Source organism: Branchiostoma lanceolatum, chromosome 4 (assembly GCF_035083965.1).
Source record: "Branchiostoma lanceolatum isolate klBraLanc5 chromosome 4, klBraLanc5.hap2, whole genome shotgun sequence".
Classification (NCBI taxonomy): domain Eukaryota; kingdom Metazoa; phylum Chordata; class Leptocardii; order Amphioxiformes; family Branchiostomatidae; genus Branchiostoma; species Branchiostoma lanceolatum.
The window spans coordinates 14212395-14229653 of NC_089725.1; the positions used below are offsets into that span (position 1 = coordinate 14212395).

Genomic DNA, 17259 nt, shown 5'->3' on the forward strand with positions numbered 1-17259 from the left:
ATAGAAGTTTGGGGATTGGCTCATTCCTTGACTAAGACTAATGCTGTGCAGTTGAAAACTTGGGTGGGTCTAACTTTTCCTTGTGTTGGAGATCCCACTTATATCCTGCTTCATATTACTGCCATTTGTAACACGTGCAGTTGCCACTTTAATACATACTCGAGGGTATGTTCAGCACCAAGGACAGGCTTACCAGTGGCCTGATATTGCTCATTATCTTTGCCAAGAAGATTATGTTTTGGGTAGCGTTTGTGTAATGTGTGTGTATGTAATTGAACAGCATAACTCAAGAATGCTTGAATGGATTGTTTTGATATTTCGTAGGTGGGTAGGACTTGATGAGACCTGAAAATTATTCGATTTTGGGTCCCCTAGCAGCTTGTTACGGTACTGCAGCAGAACTTCCTTTTTTGATATCTCGTGTTCTGGACATGTTATGGTCCTGATTTTTTAGTGGTAGATAGCTCTTTGTTTCTATTACATGTGGTCTCCTCCCATTCTGTACTAACTCAAGCCTGGCAAACTGCAGTTGTCTTATGAAATATTCATGATGTAAAGGCAGAACAAGTTTAGGGACAACAGTGAAACTAAATCACATGGTAGAGTTGAGGCTGGAAAGAGTACTAGTAATGTTTTTTGGGGTCATAAAAAGAAAATTGGCATAATAGCAAACCTCCCAACATTGTCTAGATGATTGTGCATTGTCAGTTAATCCAACTGCACATGAAGTTTGCCCACACAAGTACATGGGGGTTAGTTAGACTGTCAGTTAGGTGTGACAGGCTGATCAGTGTAACTGCTGCTGCAGGGCTGTGTGCCTGCGAAGCTGGTGTGTTATGCCAATTGGCGGTTATACCGGCTATAAAGATACAGATACAGATGGGGGGTTTCTGAGCTGCTAGCCAACACATTTCTCAGAATATCACATTTTGCCAGTAGGAATAGTTATAAAGCTAGCTGTAAGTCTAAAGCCTCAAAATCTTTCAATTCATCCAAAGCCGTAGAACTCCAAAAGTGACACGGATAGTCTCTGGAGACTGGACTTCCAAAGAAGAGAAGAAGAAGAAGAAGAACTGCCAGAAGTAATTAAAATTTACATATGGTCTTATGATCACTACTATAAGAGTACTCTCCAAGCAGTGGTTAGGCTCCAGGTTGTTTTTGACATCTCTTTATTACTGTCTGGCTTACTTTGTCAGATTTTCATTAGAAAGCCTGAGAAGATCACTTCAAAAGGTGTGAAAACAAGCCAAAGGCTAACCTCTGCTTGGAGAGCACACTACTTGTATCTTTAGAAAGTCACAAATCAGACAAATTTTCAACTGCAACTTGTTAACCACAACTACAACTGCTAGGAAACTACTACAAGTGGTATATCAATGATGGGATGATATCAGTGTCTAGATTTCTATCTCTACTCATATATGTACATGTCATCCCCATTGTTAATGTTCTTTTATACAAAGGTGAGTTTTAAAAATATCTGAAAAAAAAAATTATGACCCTACTGTGTCCAAAACAAATAGGCTACCGGTATTCAGAAAATTTGGTACTGCTCAGAAAATGAGGCTCTATCCATATACAGTAATCTCTGTCAAACAGTCTGTAAACTACATATGGTGCTCAAAGTCATTAAGTGCTGACTGATTATCTGGTCATCATAGCTCATAATTACTCGTACAAGCTAGTTGAAGCTACCTTTTCTAATGAAAAAATAGTATAGTGCTCATCAAAGCTTATGACTTGACACAAGCTTATAAAGATACATACACCTTTCACTGTAGATCTATCAAATAGCAACATATAGAAACAATATTTTTCATAGAACTTGTCAAAGAAGCTTCGAGTTGAAACAAATTCCTCACATATGTATATAGATATATCACAGTGAAAGAACTTAGTGTTAGTTCCTTCCGTAATGTGGATGAAAAGTATCCACAAACATGCTGTGGTATCCCCAGCTGATACCAAACATTAACAACAGCAGGTCAGAAAGTTCCATCAGAAACTTCGAACTAATGACTCAGTGCCAAATGCTGAGCTGAGGCTATGACTGTTCTATTATAGTACAGGGAAGCCCATTGTAGTTTGTACATGTGCATATATATGTCATGACAGTAGAGATGCCGATTCAGGACAATCGGCAATTGTCCTAGGACAGATCGCAATCGCTGTTTGCCCTTGGACAGACTGCGATCGCGATCGTCCTAGGACAATCACCATATCTACTAGTAGAGATTGCAATCACAATCTGTCCTAGGACAAACAGCGTTTCTACTTGGACAACTTGGACTAGATGGAAATGCTTTTGAAAATAGAATGAATCATTGAAAAACATTTCAATCAGGTCTAGCATACTATTTATATTTCACAATTAGCAACTATTTTAGGTGAATTACTTCATATTTTATAATGGATAAAATTCATGTGAGTATGTTTTCTGCTGAAGTTGAGTGACAAAATTTTGATAAGGTGTGAAAGATATCAGTTGGAAGAAGATGATCCAACAATGTTTCAGTGTGCAAATTTTGAGGTGTCAAGATATTACTGAATACTCAGTTTCACACCTACTGAATTCACAATCAGAACAATAACAATTGTAAAGTGATCAAACAGGGTGTCCAAATGTCAGTTTCAGAGTTCATAAGAGTTTGTAAATACTAAATGAAAAGGTTTATAAAAAATTATTGCTGTTTCCTATATCTTAGCATCATTAAGTTTGGATCACCGTTTCCCCTAGGACAGATTGCGATCGCAATCTCTACTAGTAGAATCGGCAATTGTCCTAGGACAGATTGCGATCGCAGTCTGTCCTGAATTGCCATCTCTACTGTGACATATACATACATACATCAACAACACTTCAGTATGGTCACACAAGTATGAGCAACCAGAGCCTTGGACATGGTTCCTACATGGTTAAGTGACTGGGAATCAGGATCAAAGCACAAGACTTCTGCACATCTAGTGCCATCGACCACGCCTCCACAGATATAAAGTTTTGTGCCAAAGACAGTCATTCCACAGCAATGTGGAACATCTGATGCTACCTTACTCCAGAGACCCCCATCCTCACCAGGTTTAAAACAGAAAATGCACAAACTTAGTGCAGCAGCATAGATGCTACCACTGACAACTGCAGCTGTCATACACCCAGTAGCTTCAGGCATGTCCCTCTGTGGTTGCCACTGGGAGTCTTCTAGGCTGAAGCGATACACTGTGGATGTTATTTTGTCTTCACTATCATACCCGCCCATCACGTATATGTGGCCATCCAACACTGCAACAGCATGGCTGTTCCTTGGCTGGGGAAGAGGTACACCTTCAGTCCACTTGTGCTGTCTTCTGTCATAGACCTCTACAGATGTAAGAGCAGAATTGTTGTTTTTACTACCGATTGCATACACCTTACCCTGTAATACTGCCAGCCTGTAATCACAATATCGCTCCAAATTCATCTGAGCAAGCTGCATCCAGGAGTTAAGTTCTGGTTGGTACAGCCACACTTCTTCCCCAAAAGACACAATTATGTCACTTGTGCCAAGAACAACAGCATTTCTTGCGCTCTCATCTATTCTAGTCATATGAACCCAGCTTGAGCTTGATGGCTCCATGGAGTCTGTCATTGAGATGGATTGAGAGTAAACTGGATGTATATCATCTCCAGTTTTCACTACTTTCTCTATCCCTCCAAGGACCACTACTGCCTCCTTCAGACCACTGGCACGGCGTGGGCGGGTGCGGGGTGACTGGACCTCTCCTGGGAACAGCTGGTACTTGCGAGTTTCGATCACGATATCCTGGCAAGACTTGCGTACAGCATTGTTTGTCTCCACCTTTTCCATGAAGTACAGCTTGTCCATGAAAGGGAACCTGACCAGTTCCATCAGCTCTTTCATCTCCTTCCTCCTCTTCCTGGTTTCATGGTTGATCCATGTCATCACTGCTGTGTAGACTATTTCTTCTGAAGCATTGAGATCATCAGATGAGATGAGTGTGATAAGCTGGTCCTTTGTCAAAGAAAGGAACTCAGGTGTTTTGCTGACTGCTGCAAACTCCTCCAAGGCACACAACCTTGCTTCCTTCTCCAAGTCTGGGCAGGACAGCATGTTGCCAATGTGAAGCATCTGCAGACAGTTCTTAGCACACAGATTGTTGGATATGAAAGTCACGCAAGCATCACGCACAGGTTGGATCTGGAAGAAGTTGGCCCCTTCTAGAAGTTCCACAACATTATCTTCTGTGATGGTCACTGTTGATGTGTACGCATAGTCAACAAGAAGTTGCAAGGCATTGGTGTCAACTTCGTGAATGGTTACCTTATGCTCTTTGCTCTCACGATGTTCGTTACAGAACATTGCATGAAAGTAGTCACTGCAAGCAGCCAGCACATTTCGGTGGCATGGGATCTCCTTACCGGAGATGCAAAGGGTAACATCAACCAGTTGGTTGTCAGATTGCAGTTTATGTAAGCCCTGCAAGAGGGCACCTGCATGTGGATTGTGGCAGAAGTCAAATGATGCCTGTGATCCCTGCACCCTTGCCATATCCTGAAAAATAACAGGACAAGATATTAATGATAGATTCTATCTAACGTGACATACAACTTTATGATTTGAAGACGCTTGTCATTGTTCCATAGTTGTTATTTTGTGCTGGCACATTATGTGGTCTTCTGCAAATGTCAACATGATCATCATCAGACTCTTTGGAGTGGGCACACCATCAGCAAATGAACAAGGTTATGGTAGTGTAATTTATTATGATATAAGCAAAGCATATGGTATAATGGTACCGACATTTCTTTCATGATCCTTCATAACAATGAAAGCCAAGGAGGTTAAATAATCTCTTTGTGAAAACTGAACAGTATCATTTTGAGCACAGAGGCGGCACACAGGAAAACACGGAGAAAGTAGCAACAAGTTTAATATGCATGCTATCCTGTTGATAAATAAGAGGTTGACTTCCCGTGCAAAATGGCGACAACTGTTAGTTTATTAATACAAACCTCCTTGGAAATTATTAATGTTATGTAAAGAAGTTTTAAAGAAGTGTCCTCCATGAAAACCGGTTTGAAAAAGTTTTCGTACCTTAAAGCTGTAGTAATTCCTCAGACTTCACCTGGAAACTCTCAAACACTCGTCTGCAGTCTTGGAGGCAAACCCGTGGGGACCTTCCAGGAAGTTCAGAGGTTATTCGAAAATACGAAATTTAGATGGGGGATGTTCAGGTAGATCAATGAATATGACATGCATGAAATACGCTTATTTTCACTTAAATATAGTATATTGGTCTGTAAAAATTATTTTGATTTTATTCTATCAATGTTACATCGTGCTTGAAAGTGCAAATATACAAAATATTATGTTTTACCACCAAAGCCCCCCTCCAAGAGAGTCGCATATTCTAGATATAACCTTTGATCTTCCTGGAAGTTTCCCGCGCTTTTTGTTGACTGGCGCATTCTATCAGACGAGGATTCTCAGACGCGACGTCAGCAGTCTTATCCCCGACCGGCCGCGGTAAGTCAGGGTTGCCAAAACTATCGCAAGTTTTGATAGGAAACATAACTATTGAACCAACAGATGATTTGTGTGGTTATGGTATGAAACTAAACCTAAAACGTTTGTCGGAACTGAGAACTTTAGAAAGGGCCGCCCATCTGTTTCTTGTTACTGAGGGCACGGACGATGTGTCCTACTGTTTCTCCATATGATGTCGTCATTTTTCAGGGAAAATGATCTCCACTTTGTCTATGAGAAAATTACACTCATAACGTTCGCCTTGTGTGTTTCAGTTTATACTCAAACACGTAGGGACACTGAGAGTGAGACACGTATGCACACACAAGAGCGCATAGAATACCGTCTCATACAGAGATTTATACAAAATGTGATCAAGTTACCAAATACATATATCTAGGAGAACTCACAGTTATCTTGTGTTTAGAACTATATAACTGATCAGTGTATGTTCTGTTGTTGTCCAGGATTAAGGTACATGTATGATGGCAGGAACACAGAGATCACAGGCATCATTTGACTTCTGCCACAATCCACATGCAGGCGTCCTCTTGCAGGGCTTGCATAAACTGCAATCTGACAACCAACTGGTTGATGTTACCCTTTGCGTCTCCGGTAAGGAGATTCCATGCCACCGAAATGTGCTGGCTGCTTGCAGTGAGTACTTTCATGCAATGTTTTGCAACGGACACCGTGAGAGCAAAGAGTATAAGGTAACCATTCACGAAGTTGACACCAATGCCTTGCAACTTCTTGTTGACTATGCATACTCATCAACAGTGACCATCACAGAAGACAATGCTGTCAAACTTCTAGAAGGTGCCAACTTCTTTCAGATCCAACCTGTACGTGATGCTTGTGTGACTTTCATATCCAACAATCTGAGTGCTAAGAACTGTCTGCAGATGCTTCACATAGGCAACATGCTGTCCTGCCCAGACCTGGAGAAGAAAGCGAGGTTGTGTGCCTTGAAGGAGTTTAAGGCAGCCAGCAAAACACCTGAGTTCCTTTCTTTGACAAAGGACCAGCTCGTGACATTCATCTCATCAGATGACCTCAATGCTTCAGAAGAAACAGTGTACACAGCAGTGATGACATGGATCAACCATGAAACCAGGAAGAGGAAGAAGGAGATGAAAGAGCTGATGGGACTGGTCAGGTTCCCCTTCATGGACAAGCTGTTCTTCTTGGAGAACGTAGAAAGTAATGACACTGTACGCAAGTCTTGCCAGGATATCGTGACAGAAACTCTGAAGTACCAGTTGTTCCCAGGAGAAGTCCAGTCACCCCGCACCCGTCCACGCCGTGCCAGTGGTCTGAAGGAGGCAGTAGTGGTCATTGGAGGGATAGAGAAAGTAGTGAGAACTGGAGAGAAATTACATCCAGTTTACTCCCACTTCCTCACAATGACAGACTCCATGGAGCCATCAACCTCAAGCTGGATTCATATGACTAGAATAGATAAGAGCACAAACAACGCTGTTGTTCTTGGAACAAGTGACATAATTGTGTCTTTTGGCAAAGAAGTGTGGCTGTACCAACCAGAACTTAACTCTTGGTCTCAACTCGCTCATATGAGCATAGAGCGAATTGGTCACAGGTTAACGGTATTACAAGGTAAAGTATATGCAATTGGTGGCAGAAATGGCACTCTTCCTCTTACATCTGTAGAGGTCTATGACAGAAGACAGAACAAGTGGACTGAAGGTGAACCTCTCCAACAGCCCAGGCACAGCCATGCCGTTGCAGTGTTGGATGGCAGCATATACGTGATTGGTGGGTATGATAGTGAAGACAAACGAACATCTACAGTGTACCGCTGCAGCCCAGGAGACTCCCAGTGGAAAACACAAAGGGACATGCCTGAAGTAGCTGGGACCCCCACAGCTTCGGTTCTCAATGGTAACATCTATGTCGCTGCACCACGCTTCTGCATTTTCTGTTTTAAGCCTGGTGAGGATGGTGGTCTCTGGAGTAAGGTAGCATCAGGTGTTCCACTTTTCTGTGGGATGACTGTCTTTGGTGGGAAGATTTATATCTATGGAGGCATCAATGACAATGGAAACTTGCATGGAAGCACGGCTGTCTTGTGCCTTGATGTAGAAACCCAGTCACTTAACCATGTTGGTACCATGTCCAAGGCTCTGGTTAAGCATGCCTGTGTCACCATTCTGAAGTGTTGCTAATGTACAATAGACTGTGCAAAGCCAGAACTTGAACAAGTCATATTTTTCAGTCTGAAGGGTCGGAAATTGTACAAAATACAGTTGACACCATGCTAAATTTTGTCAATACCGTACATTGTACATTTTAGACTTAGAGAGAACAATGTTGGTTATCAATTGGGAACAACAGGACATTAGCCAAAGGAACTTATCTACATGAGTATAGCTCAGGCTTTTCAAACTTCTCCTTTCATTGAGATTTATGTACATACACATGGGAATTTCTGAAGTTACATGTACTTAAAAATAACTTAACTTTATTGACAAATCAACTTGGCAGTTTCTCCTAGAGACTGAATTGCACAGATTCACAGTCGTCTTTATAAAACTCCATCATTGTTAAAATAACACAGAAACCATGTTGATATATCATAATGTTTAACCTTCTCCCTGCTGCCTAATATGTAACCAATAGGGAATTGGGTGTCAATTAACGGCTACGTCAGACTCGGTGCCAAAGGATGAAAGATCTGTAGGCGAAATTGTATTGTTATTGTATATATATATACATAATCATAGATGTAACTGGAACTTTCAAGAAGCTACAGCTCATCAGTGCAGTGATGCCTGCATAGTGTATTGCCTAGTAAGGACATTTCCTCTTGTTCTCATTAGAAATTAATGCCATACCTTAGCTTTGTTAATGAAAACTTGAATAGGGCAGTTAGAAGCCCTCCATTCATTTCCATCACTACATGTAGTTCCACCTTCTTGTATGACCACTTTAACCACTATACTGTTGAAGTGTTCCATGCCTGTGTATGATACAGACTGCAGAAATCATAACAGTTTAAACTGTTGTGACAATTTTTAACATCTCCCTTTACTTTTAATTTAGTTTATTAATTCATGACTTGTTGATGGCCTTTCATTTCCATGAGTCATTGGATAACTAGAATCTCATAAAGATGTAGTTCTTGTTTGTAAGTTTGTTACTAACACTCCTTAGTTTATGTCTCTATTCTTATTGTAAAAAATGTGATGGCTTTATGGAGTGCAGGTGAGCTGTTGAGAAAGTGAGGCTACTGTCAGACTCTGTATCCAGTAATTCAACATTGTATGATGATAAAGCCATTTACATTATGGTTGTAATGTTATCTTGTTGCTGTAGGCTATTTCCAAATACTATTTATAAAAGTAAGACATGCGGCAGTTGTAATTATGAGTAGTAACAGCCAGATAGCTTCCTAGCGTGACGCTTAGAATGCCAATGAGAATGACTTTCACATTATATACAATTTACTAAGTCTAGATAAGCTTAATATTATATAGTGTCTGACATGCAGGATATCTTTTGCATTCGTTTGAAGAAAACTTATCATAAAAAAGGGAACAAGTAGGAAGAGAATGAGAGTTCTTATGCTTACTATTGTTGACTAACAGTATATCACTTATGCTTATTTCTTTACATTTTTATGTCATCATGATTTGTGATAAACAAGTTGCTTTTGATGAAAACTTTGTGAGTTTATTTCTCTGTATTTAGTTTAGACAATGTGTAAAATTACTACTGTAGGCCAACGGTTACTGTAATATTAGCCCCACACTTGTACAAATAGTTGTTGCTAAAAACCTGAAAAAGATCAGACAGATGAACCTTCAAGGGGTTTTACAGATTAATGTTGGGTTATGACAAATGAATTGCAATTTTTGCATGTTTTGAATTTTAGATTCAGCATTTTCACTACAAAAAAGGCAGGCAAAGAAGCAATGTGTCTAATTCAGATATTCTCTAGTATAATATAAGTATGTCATGCAAATATAGAAGGAATTTTCTAAACAGGGAAAGATGATATAAAGATATTGTTGAATCTTGTTTCATTTTAGAGTCCATCACTTCAGCCATAAGGTAAACATGACATTCATGATTAGTCAAGGCCCAAAAATAACCAGACAACAATTAACAGTCACTCAATCAGAGTCTTCTACATGTACTTTGAAATTCTCATTTGCATGTTTATTGCTTCATATAAATATTTGACAGTCACTATTGTTTGTAGTCCAGAATGATGACATTTCAAAGTACAAATGGCACATGCTATTGCAGAACCCTGTCACACTGAATCATTACCACTTATCAAGTAGAGTTGCCAAGATCTTGTGATACAAGAACACATTCAATACATATGTGTACGTAGAAAATTTACACATATACAAGAACACATTCAATACATATGTGCACATAGAAAATTTTTTATATCACAATAGAGCATGGATAGTACCCTGTATCATTGTTCAGCATCATGGTGTCTGAATTTCTGTATCATAAGTTGCTACATGGTAGCCTTGATCACTTTCAAGTACATGTACCTACATGTACAAACAGTATCACAAATTGTTAGAATTCAATTAAAAAAGATATACTAGTGTTCACATGAACTTTTAGTCAAAATTGTGCAAGTGAAACTAGTTGTACATTCAATCAAAACGTCTTAAACTGCCAGAGGATGTCATAAAATTAATACAACTCTCATTTGGCCAGTGATATCGTGAAAGTAATGTTCAGGGTATGACAAGGCCGACATACCATATTATTTGGTAGGTGTTGAAGCATTCAACTCAAATATGCATTTTTATTTTAGAATAAGTGACAGTAATAATCGATGCCTTGTACAGATTTATACATGTTGATATCAGCATCCATATGCATAACATTGCAGTGACAAGATTTCAGCCAACATCAACTCTAGAGCTCTTAATTCTACCAGGTGCCCTAACACTTCCACATGAAAAAACAGTGTTATTGAGGCCTTCTGAAGAATGTCTTGAATACCTGGATATCTTAAGTGTACATACTCCAGGAGTACTGATGCTGCAGTAGATCTCTTTGAAATCACCGCCTTTTTAAATGTATGCAGCGGAATTATGAAAGATGACATCGCATGTATTGCAGACTTATCAAACCTAACATTAGATTAACTCAGATTAATGCATGCTTATTCGGACATGCATTTTAAGATTATATTTTACAGTCAAGAACTCAACATACCATGCACATGTACCTCACACAGGTTCATGCATTGCTTTCAGGGGGAGTGGAGGCTTTCCATCTGTGGTACATCTGAATAGTTAGTTGTGATTAATCAGAGAGTGCCTCAGAAAGAATTGCACTATTTTTTTGGCAAATAACATTGACATAATATCTCAGGTATGCATGAATATAAAGCAACCTCTGAATTTGTCCTCATGATTTATCTAAAATTTAAATTATTACAATATAATTGAATCATATCATTATCTTAAGACATTTTCAATTAAAACATAGTATCTATCGACCTAGATGTTTGGGATACACCTGTCAATATTTATCAGAAATATTTCAGAATTGATGTTGCTGAGGTATGGAGGTTGGACAAAACTCTATGCTATGACTAATATGTCAAGTAAGTGGCAGAATGACTACCTGTTTCATTTTTTTAAAATGAAAAGAAAAAAATTGAATGGCTATCAACTAGATCTACATGTAGTATTGTAAAAGATAATCTTACTGCATAGGTTCAAATCAGTGATATGCCTTAGCATTATGGCTTCGTAGTTCTTCCATCTAATTCCTTTCATGCTAATCTAACCTGAAAGATTTTCCCAGATTTTGAAAAAATTCTGTCAGGCTAGGCTAATTATACAAAAGCAGACAGAATGGGCGGATTGGCACATAAATTTATGGGGGCAATCACCCATCTACCATTATATACCATTTTCTAAAAATATTTCTAAAAGTGAAAGAATTATATCGATATTTAGAAATTATTCTAAATAAATAGATTTTTGTGCAGTCACTTTCAAAATGTTTCTAAATTATCTAATTGAATTAAAATAAATTAATATTTTCATATTCAATCTTTTAGAAAAATTTAGAACTATTGTCACTCAGATATTCAAATATTATTTTAAAACCCTCTTGGTGACTTGGAATGGACTCTACCCAATTTGGGTACAATACATTGTACTACAAATTTTGTACTGCAAGTAACAAAGTTTTAACATATTTCTGGAAGTCTGGTTTGGAAGACTAAAACATCCTCATAAAACCAATATACAATCATCAAAATAAAGCTGATTCTGGCCATCTAAACTTGCACTTAGATATCAGATAAAGTACTTTTTTTTTTAGAAAAGCCTGTATTTTCTGAGCTTCAATCCTTTCCAGGATGATGTAGAGTATGATTCAGCACTTGCTATATCTCCCATATTAGGATTACGTTCAAGATTACTCAGATTGCTTTTTAAGTATCACCACAATTGCAACATTTTACAATTTACCTGACATCAGTTTCATGCTGTACTCGTATACCAGGAATGTTGTAGCATTGACGGGAATAGCACGGAGCAAGTTGACCCCCAGCCCTCGGAACAGTATCCTCGGTCCCCCCTCCCTCCAACTACGTACCGTACAGTCTACAACGCCCCTGTACTTCTTCTGGTGAACCCCGTCGGCTTGCAGTCTACTCTTGATGACATCCATGGGACTGCAGGAGGCCCACGTGGCCACGCCGGCGACGCTCCCCGCCAACATATACTGTACCGGGCCCAGCTCACCGCTACTGGGTCTGAGGAGGTCGCACGTGACGGCATAGAAGATGAAATAGAAGGCGTACCCGGGAACGTCCCGTAGAATCAGACTGGAGAGGCCGCGGTAGATTCCCAGGAAACCGTCCTGTCGGATTATGCTGCCGATGCAATCTAGAGGACCCCGGTAAGCTCCTTGGACGACACCATTACCACCTACAGCTGTGTCGTAAGATTCACACTGTCAGAAGCACATATCTCTATCTGTATAAATAGCCGGTATAACCGCCATTCGGCGTAACACAACAGCTTCGCAGGCATGCGGCGTGGCAGCAGCTGGTTATATTACACCGAACGACCTGCCACGTCTAACCTTCGCATATCTAACTGCATGCATTGTTTAAAGCTATCTAATGAGGATGCCTCCACTGTACTTGGTTGTAACGAGTTCCACTCTACGATCGTTCTAGGAAAATACAAATTTTTAAACACATCAATCCTCGGTTGGAAAGTCTGATACTTAAAGGCATGGCTATTTCTTGTCTTGTGTTCACATAGGGTGAACACAAAGTTAACAACATGTAGAAACATGTTTTAGCTTATGTTGTCCCTCTACAGCTGCTTATAACAAGAAGTACAGATTATGTACATAAGCATGGAATCCATCTGGTTCTAGCTCTAGTTTGCTCCAACGATTGCTTCCACATAGAATACTAGTAGTCCGGCCCAGTACAGCTTACAACATTCCATCCTAAGGACTACGACCCTTTCCAGCATACAAATAGGCTGAGTGACAACAATCCTGGGCTAAAGCTCTTGACCCTCTGGTCCAAAAGCAATGTCCCTAACCCCTAAACCATATACATAACTGAAACTTGAATGTTCAGAAAACTTGCCATGCAAACAACTTTTGGAAGAGAAAAGGGAAGTTGTTTGGCCATCAATCACATATCATGCATAAAACTGAAGAAAGTAAAAAAATTACCTTTTACACCAACCCGATGAGTCTGGGATTGGAGCCTAATCTTTATCAACTCGATGGGGCAGGCTATGAAGGCCTGCACAAAGCCTGCAAAACAGGCAGCAGCAGCCTGGTCCGTGTAGCTAGGCTTGTGGTCCGTGCTTCCGTACTTCCACTCTTGGATCTTCCTCAGTGAGTTGCTGTTTGCTCCAAATGCCACTGACATAGGAAATGCTATGGTAGCCAGTGGAAAACTCATACCCTTAAAAAGGGCCAGCGGCTGAAATGTGCAGAGATGCTTTGTCAGCTATTGTGCTTCGGGGTAATGTTAAAAGTAGCTTTGACAACTGACACTGTACATTGTAACTTCAACTCAAGATTCTAAAAGCACACTGACTGAACAGTGAAAACCACACCTATGCTATAGATTTGCAGTATCAATATTAGGGCTCTAGTTCTTAGATAGGAGTGTATATTCTTATAAAAATGCATGCTATGGACTGATGTACAGTTAAGTTACATATGGATTCAGACAGAAGTGTTAGAAAGAAAGACTAGCTAAAGTCTTGTTGACTACTTACCCCTTCTTTCTTCACCAGACTGGTTAGAATATGGAGTGCACCACCACTCTTGTTGGTTTGTAACCGCACCTGGACAAAACACAAAAGGATTTTGACATTTAGGTTCTGTTGATTTATGACATGGCTAAAATTTCCTGAGCCAATGTGAGTTATTTTCAAACAAACAAACAAACATACAAAATCAAATTTTCACAACTTCATCTCTGAAAAACAGAAGAGATTTAAAATACCTTGATAGTATCCAGGGGATAACCCACAAATACACCTGCTCCTCCTGAACAATAGAGAACAAACAATGGTGATTTACATCATTCATTGTTAACTAGTTTTCAATCATCCATTTTGTAATAACACACATGTAATACACCTAGTTTACTATATGAGGGTCTGCATGCCCTTTTTCGTGAAGCGTTACAAGCGATTTTAATTCACCATTAATCGTTACCGGCCGCCCTGAATTTACCGTTAAGCGTTATCGGTATATTAATCGTGAAGCGCTACTGGTCGTTTTAATTCCTCGTTAAGCGTTATTTGTCATCCTGACTTTAACGTTAAGCATTATTGAATAATTCCTTGTTACGCAGGAAAAAGCATTTCAGTGGGTCAAGATTTCACAATTTTCTCCAGGGAGTTCACGGTTCCAGCGAAAATATGTCGGTAGGGCGCTCCCAGCCCCTCACAAAATTTCAAGCTGAAACACTTCTATTTTTTCACTCTATCAACAAAGTTTTCTCCTCAAAACTCAGGAAATTAAGCGTTTCGCGGTTCAAGATTTGAAAATTTTCCCCAGGTGCATGCTGGGCCTCCGTCGAAAAATATTGTCAGGAGGGTGTCGACCCCCAAAACTCAAGCTGAAACTCGTCTGTATTTTTTCACAAACAGAGATATCATTACACTTAACTTACATTACCAGTAATATTTGCCCATCGAAATGCAAGAAATAGCGTTTCAGGGTGTCAAGAATTTTCCCTGGGAGCATGTCGCAGCTCCGGCGAGGTCTGGAGGGCGTGACGCCCCTCAAAAATCAAGCTGAAACTCTTCTGTATTTTTTTTTCAAATAGAGATGTCATAAAACTTAGCTTACTCTCCAGCAAACCCCCCTTAGAATGCAGGAAATAGCGTTTCAGAGGGTCAAGATTTCAAAATTTTCGTCGCGCCTTCAGCGCTCGTCATTGTGATCATGAACATTTCGTCCCACCAATACGAAATTTCCTGTCGCCGCCGAATTTAAAGGGTTCGGAGCAGGCATGCGAGAATGGCATAGCATAATAGGTCTCTTGCCACAGGATCAGGACGATTAGTGGCAAAAATCTGTCGCCTTCAGAGGTATCTCATGTTCTAAAAATGCTGAATTTACCGTTTAGCGTTATTGGCCGGCCTGAATTTACCGTTAAGCGTTATCGGCTGGCCTGAATTTACCGTTAAGCGTTGCCAGGACCCCCCCATGCAGACCCTCCTATATACTGTGCCTGACTGAATGTTTGATCGAATTTCATAATTCCATAATGACCAGTTAATTAGGGAAGATTGACACTTGTGTGCAGCCAATCAGAGCAAAGAATTCAAAGGGTGTATCATATCTCTTGGGCAAATTGGCAGAAAAGTTGTTGATCCAGTACCAATGTAGTGTTTGACACATTTCTGACAATGATTGATGACCCTGTAACAGTGGGGATCAACCTCCACTAACTGACCAGTCTAACTGGTCCGGACCTTTTAGCCTAGTGGTTAGCGCGTTGATTTCCCAAGCCCTGCGGATCGGGATTGGTTCTAATCCCGGGAGCGGCGTACTCGCCCCTTTGGGTTTTTACAGTGGTTCCCACGCCGGCCTTGTGAGTAACGATCAGATCACACTGGGATTACTCGCCCCTTTGGGTTTTTACAACCCTATTAATCAACAAATGAAATTTGTGGTCCCTGAAACTTGAAAAACTGAAAACATTGTTTAGGATGCATAGTAGATTAAAGTGATAAATAGCAATGGCCTTTTGCACGACATTGGACTTAATGTGCTATAAAATTTTACTAGTACAATCAAACCTGGACAAGTGACCACCACTACATAAGGACCACCTGGCCAGTGTGACCACTTTTTGGACTTCCCTTAGATATTGTTTCCAATTGACACATTTAGCATTAAGAATCCTGTCCATATAGTGACCACCTGTCCACATAGATGTCATTTTATCAGTCCCCTGAGTGGTCTTCTTGGACAGGTTTGACTGTACATAAGAGAAGTGTCTAATATGTTTCTTCTAAACAAAACTCATTGCTCTAAAGCAAGGAGGTTTTAATCTTGATTAAAACCTCCTTGTCTAAAGTTAGCAAATATACACATGCATAATGGCACTGGACTTTATAATAATAATAATAATAATATCAGGTGTATTTGCAGCCAGTGCCACAGGCAGGTACCCAATGTGTAGGGTAATGAGGCTGTTTAACGTGTTCGAGGCACCTCCTCGAGCACGGGACCCCCGTTTTACGTCCCTCCCGGAAGACGATTTCGTGGAAAGCTTCGTGAGGCTACAGCAATCCGGACGTCCTTGGTTGGTCTCTCATCCAAGCACTGTCCGGACCGCGCGTTGCTTAACTTCCGAGATCGAGGGATCGGGTGTATCCAACGCGCCACGCGGCCGTAGAGTATGATATAAGATAAAATCATGAAGTACCTACCGCCAGCCCATCCTGCTATAAAGTCATCCACACGAAATCCCATCTTCAAATTTCACAGCTACACTTGAAGCAAAACTTCGTAAACGCCTGATGATCCACTTGGAGAAGTGCGTGGCGCTGCGATGTTGTCTGAGTAGAGAATAGTTTACGCGTTACGATCAGATTAGGAGGTTCCTCTAGTTACCTTGATACTAGTATTACCGAGTATCCAGGATAGAAGGCCTTATCCGCCTGTAGTTTGATGACACCCTGAGATTCAAGATCTTCAGAAAACAACTGGAAACTAGTAGCTTGGAGGAATCGTTGCTTCACCTGGCCACGTTGCAGACGTCTAGACCGATTTCTTGACGATTGTCTGCGCTAATGAATAACGTTACCGGTTTTTCTTGACCAAAAGCCGGTCAGCTGGTAACACAACAACAGAACATGCAACACCGGCCGGCTTCGAGCTAGAGGCTTTCGGTGATTTCAATCCTCGTGTCGGAAAACATCTCGGGAGAAATAAGACCGTGGGATGTAGATTATCAGTGTTCATACAAGCGTTTAACCCGACAACTTGAAAGGCTATGATTTAACTGTGCGACACAGTAAACATTTTTCTGGCCTTCGCACGAGGCCACGACACATGTCAAGCCGGCGCGTGAGAACACAAAATATACTTGCAGATGTCACCATTATTTTCTTTCATTGGTGAAATTTGCTATCTTTATATAACTCATAAATAAATAAGTCTTATTTTCATTGACACAATTTATGTTCAAAGCACTGGATCTAAACAACAGGTT

General features: G+C 40.3%; 3 protein-coding genes across 6 annotated transcripts; 1 reads left to right on the plus strand and 2 right to left on the minus strand.

Annotated features, from left to right (window-relative positions):
- Positions 1–1317: 1317 nt before the first annotated feature.
- On the minus strand, positions 1318–5366 carry LOC136432777 (kelch-like protein 24). Its single transcript, XM_066424261.1, has 2 exons — positions 5094–5366; positions 1318–4550 (listed from the first exon to the last, which is right to left on the minus strand). The coding sequence occupies exon 2, from the start codon at positions 4545–4547 to the stop codon at positions 2853–2855; it is 1695 nt and encodes a 564-aa protein (XP_066280358.1). The 5' UTR covers positions 4548–4550; positions 5094–5366; the 3' UTR covers positions 1318–2852.
- Positions 5367–5409: 43 nt separating this feature from the next.
- Positions 5410–9208, plus strand: LOC136432776 (kelch-like protein 24). Its single transcript, XM_066424260.1, has 2 exons — positions 5410–5525; positions 5993–9208. Exon 2 carries the CDS (start codon positions 6008–6010, stop codon positions 7709–7711), a length of 1704 nt encoding a protein of 567 aa, XP_066280357.1. The 5' UTR covers positions 5410–5525; positions 5993–6007; the 3' UTR covers positions 7712–9208.
- Positions 9209–9685: 477 nt separating this feature from the next.
- LOC136432781 (solute carrier family 25 member 48-like) lies at positions 9686–17136 on the minus strand. Of its 4 annotated transcripts, none has more exons than XM_066424271.1 (6): positions 16787–17136; positions 16475–16591; positions 14029–14072; positions 13799–13867; positions 13242–13497; positions 9686–12478 (listed from the first exon to the last, which is right to left on the minus strand). In XM_066424271.1, exons 2-6 carry the CDS (start codon positions 16515–16517, stop codon positions 12000–12002), a joined length of 891 nt encoding a protein of 296 aa, XP_066280368.1. In that variant the 5' UTR covers positions 16518–16591; positions 16787–17136; the 3' UTR covers positions 9686–11999. The 4 variants fall into 4 exon arrangements, with proteins under 4 accessions (XP_066280368.1, XP_066280367.1, XP_066280369.1 ...); XM_066424270.1 differs by having other exon boundaries at positions 16475–16603; positions 16787–17135; XM_066424272.1 differs by lacking the exon at positions 16475–16591 and having other exon boundaries at positions 16659–17136.
- Positions 17137–17259: the final 123 nt, after the last annotated feature.

Coding starts and splice junctions, on each gene's coding strand:
- LOC136432777 (XM_066424261.1), bottom strand. CDS start 4,547: ATGGCAAGGGTGCAGGGATCACAGGCATCATTTGACTTCTGCCACAAT.
- LOC136432776 (XM_066424260.1), top strand. CDS start 6,008: ATGATGGCAGGAACACAGAGATCACAGGCATCATTTGACTTCTGCCAC.
- LOC136432781 (XM_066424271.1), bottom strand. CDS start 16,517: ATGGGATTTCGTGTGGATGACTTTATAGCAGGATGGGCTGGCG. Junction 13,868..14,028: donor ATCCCCTGGATACTATCAAG/GTATTTTAAATC, acceptor TGTTTTGTCCAG/GTGCGGTTACAAACCAACAA. Junction 12,479..13,241: donor TCATCGGGTTGGTGTAAAAG/GTAATTTTTTTA, acceptor CTTACGACACAG/CTGTAGGTGGTAATGGTGTC.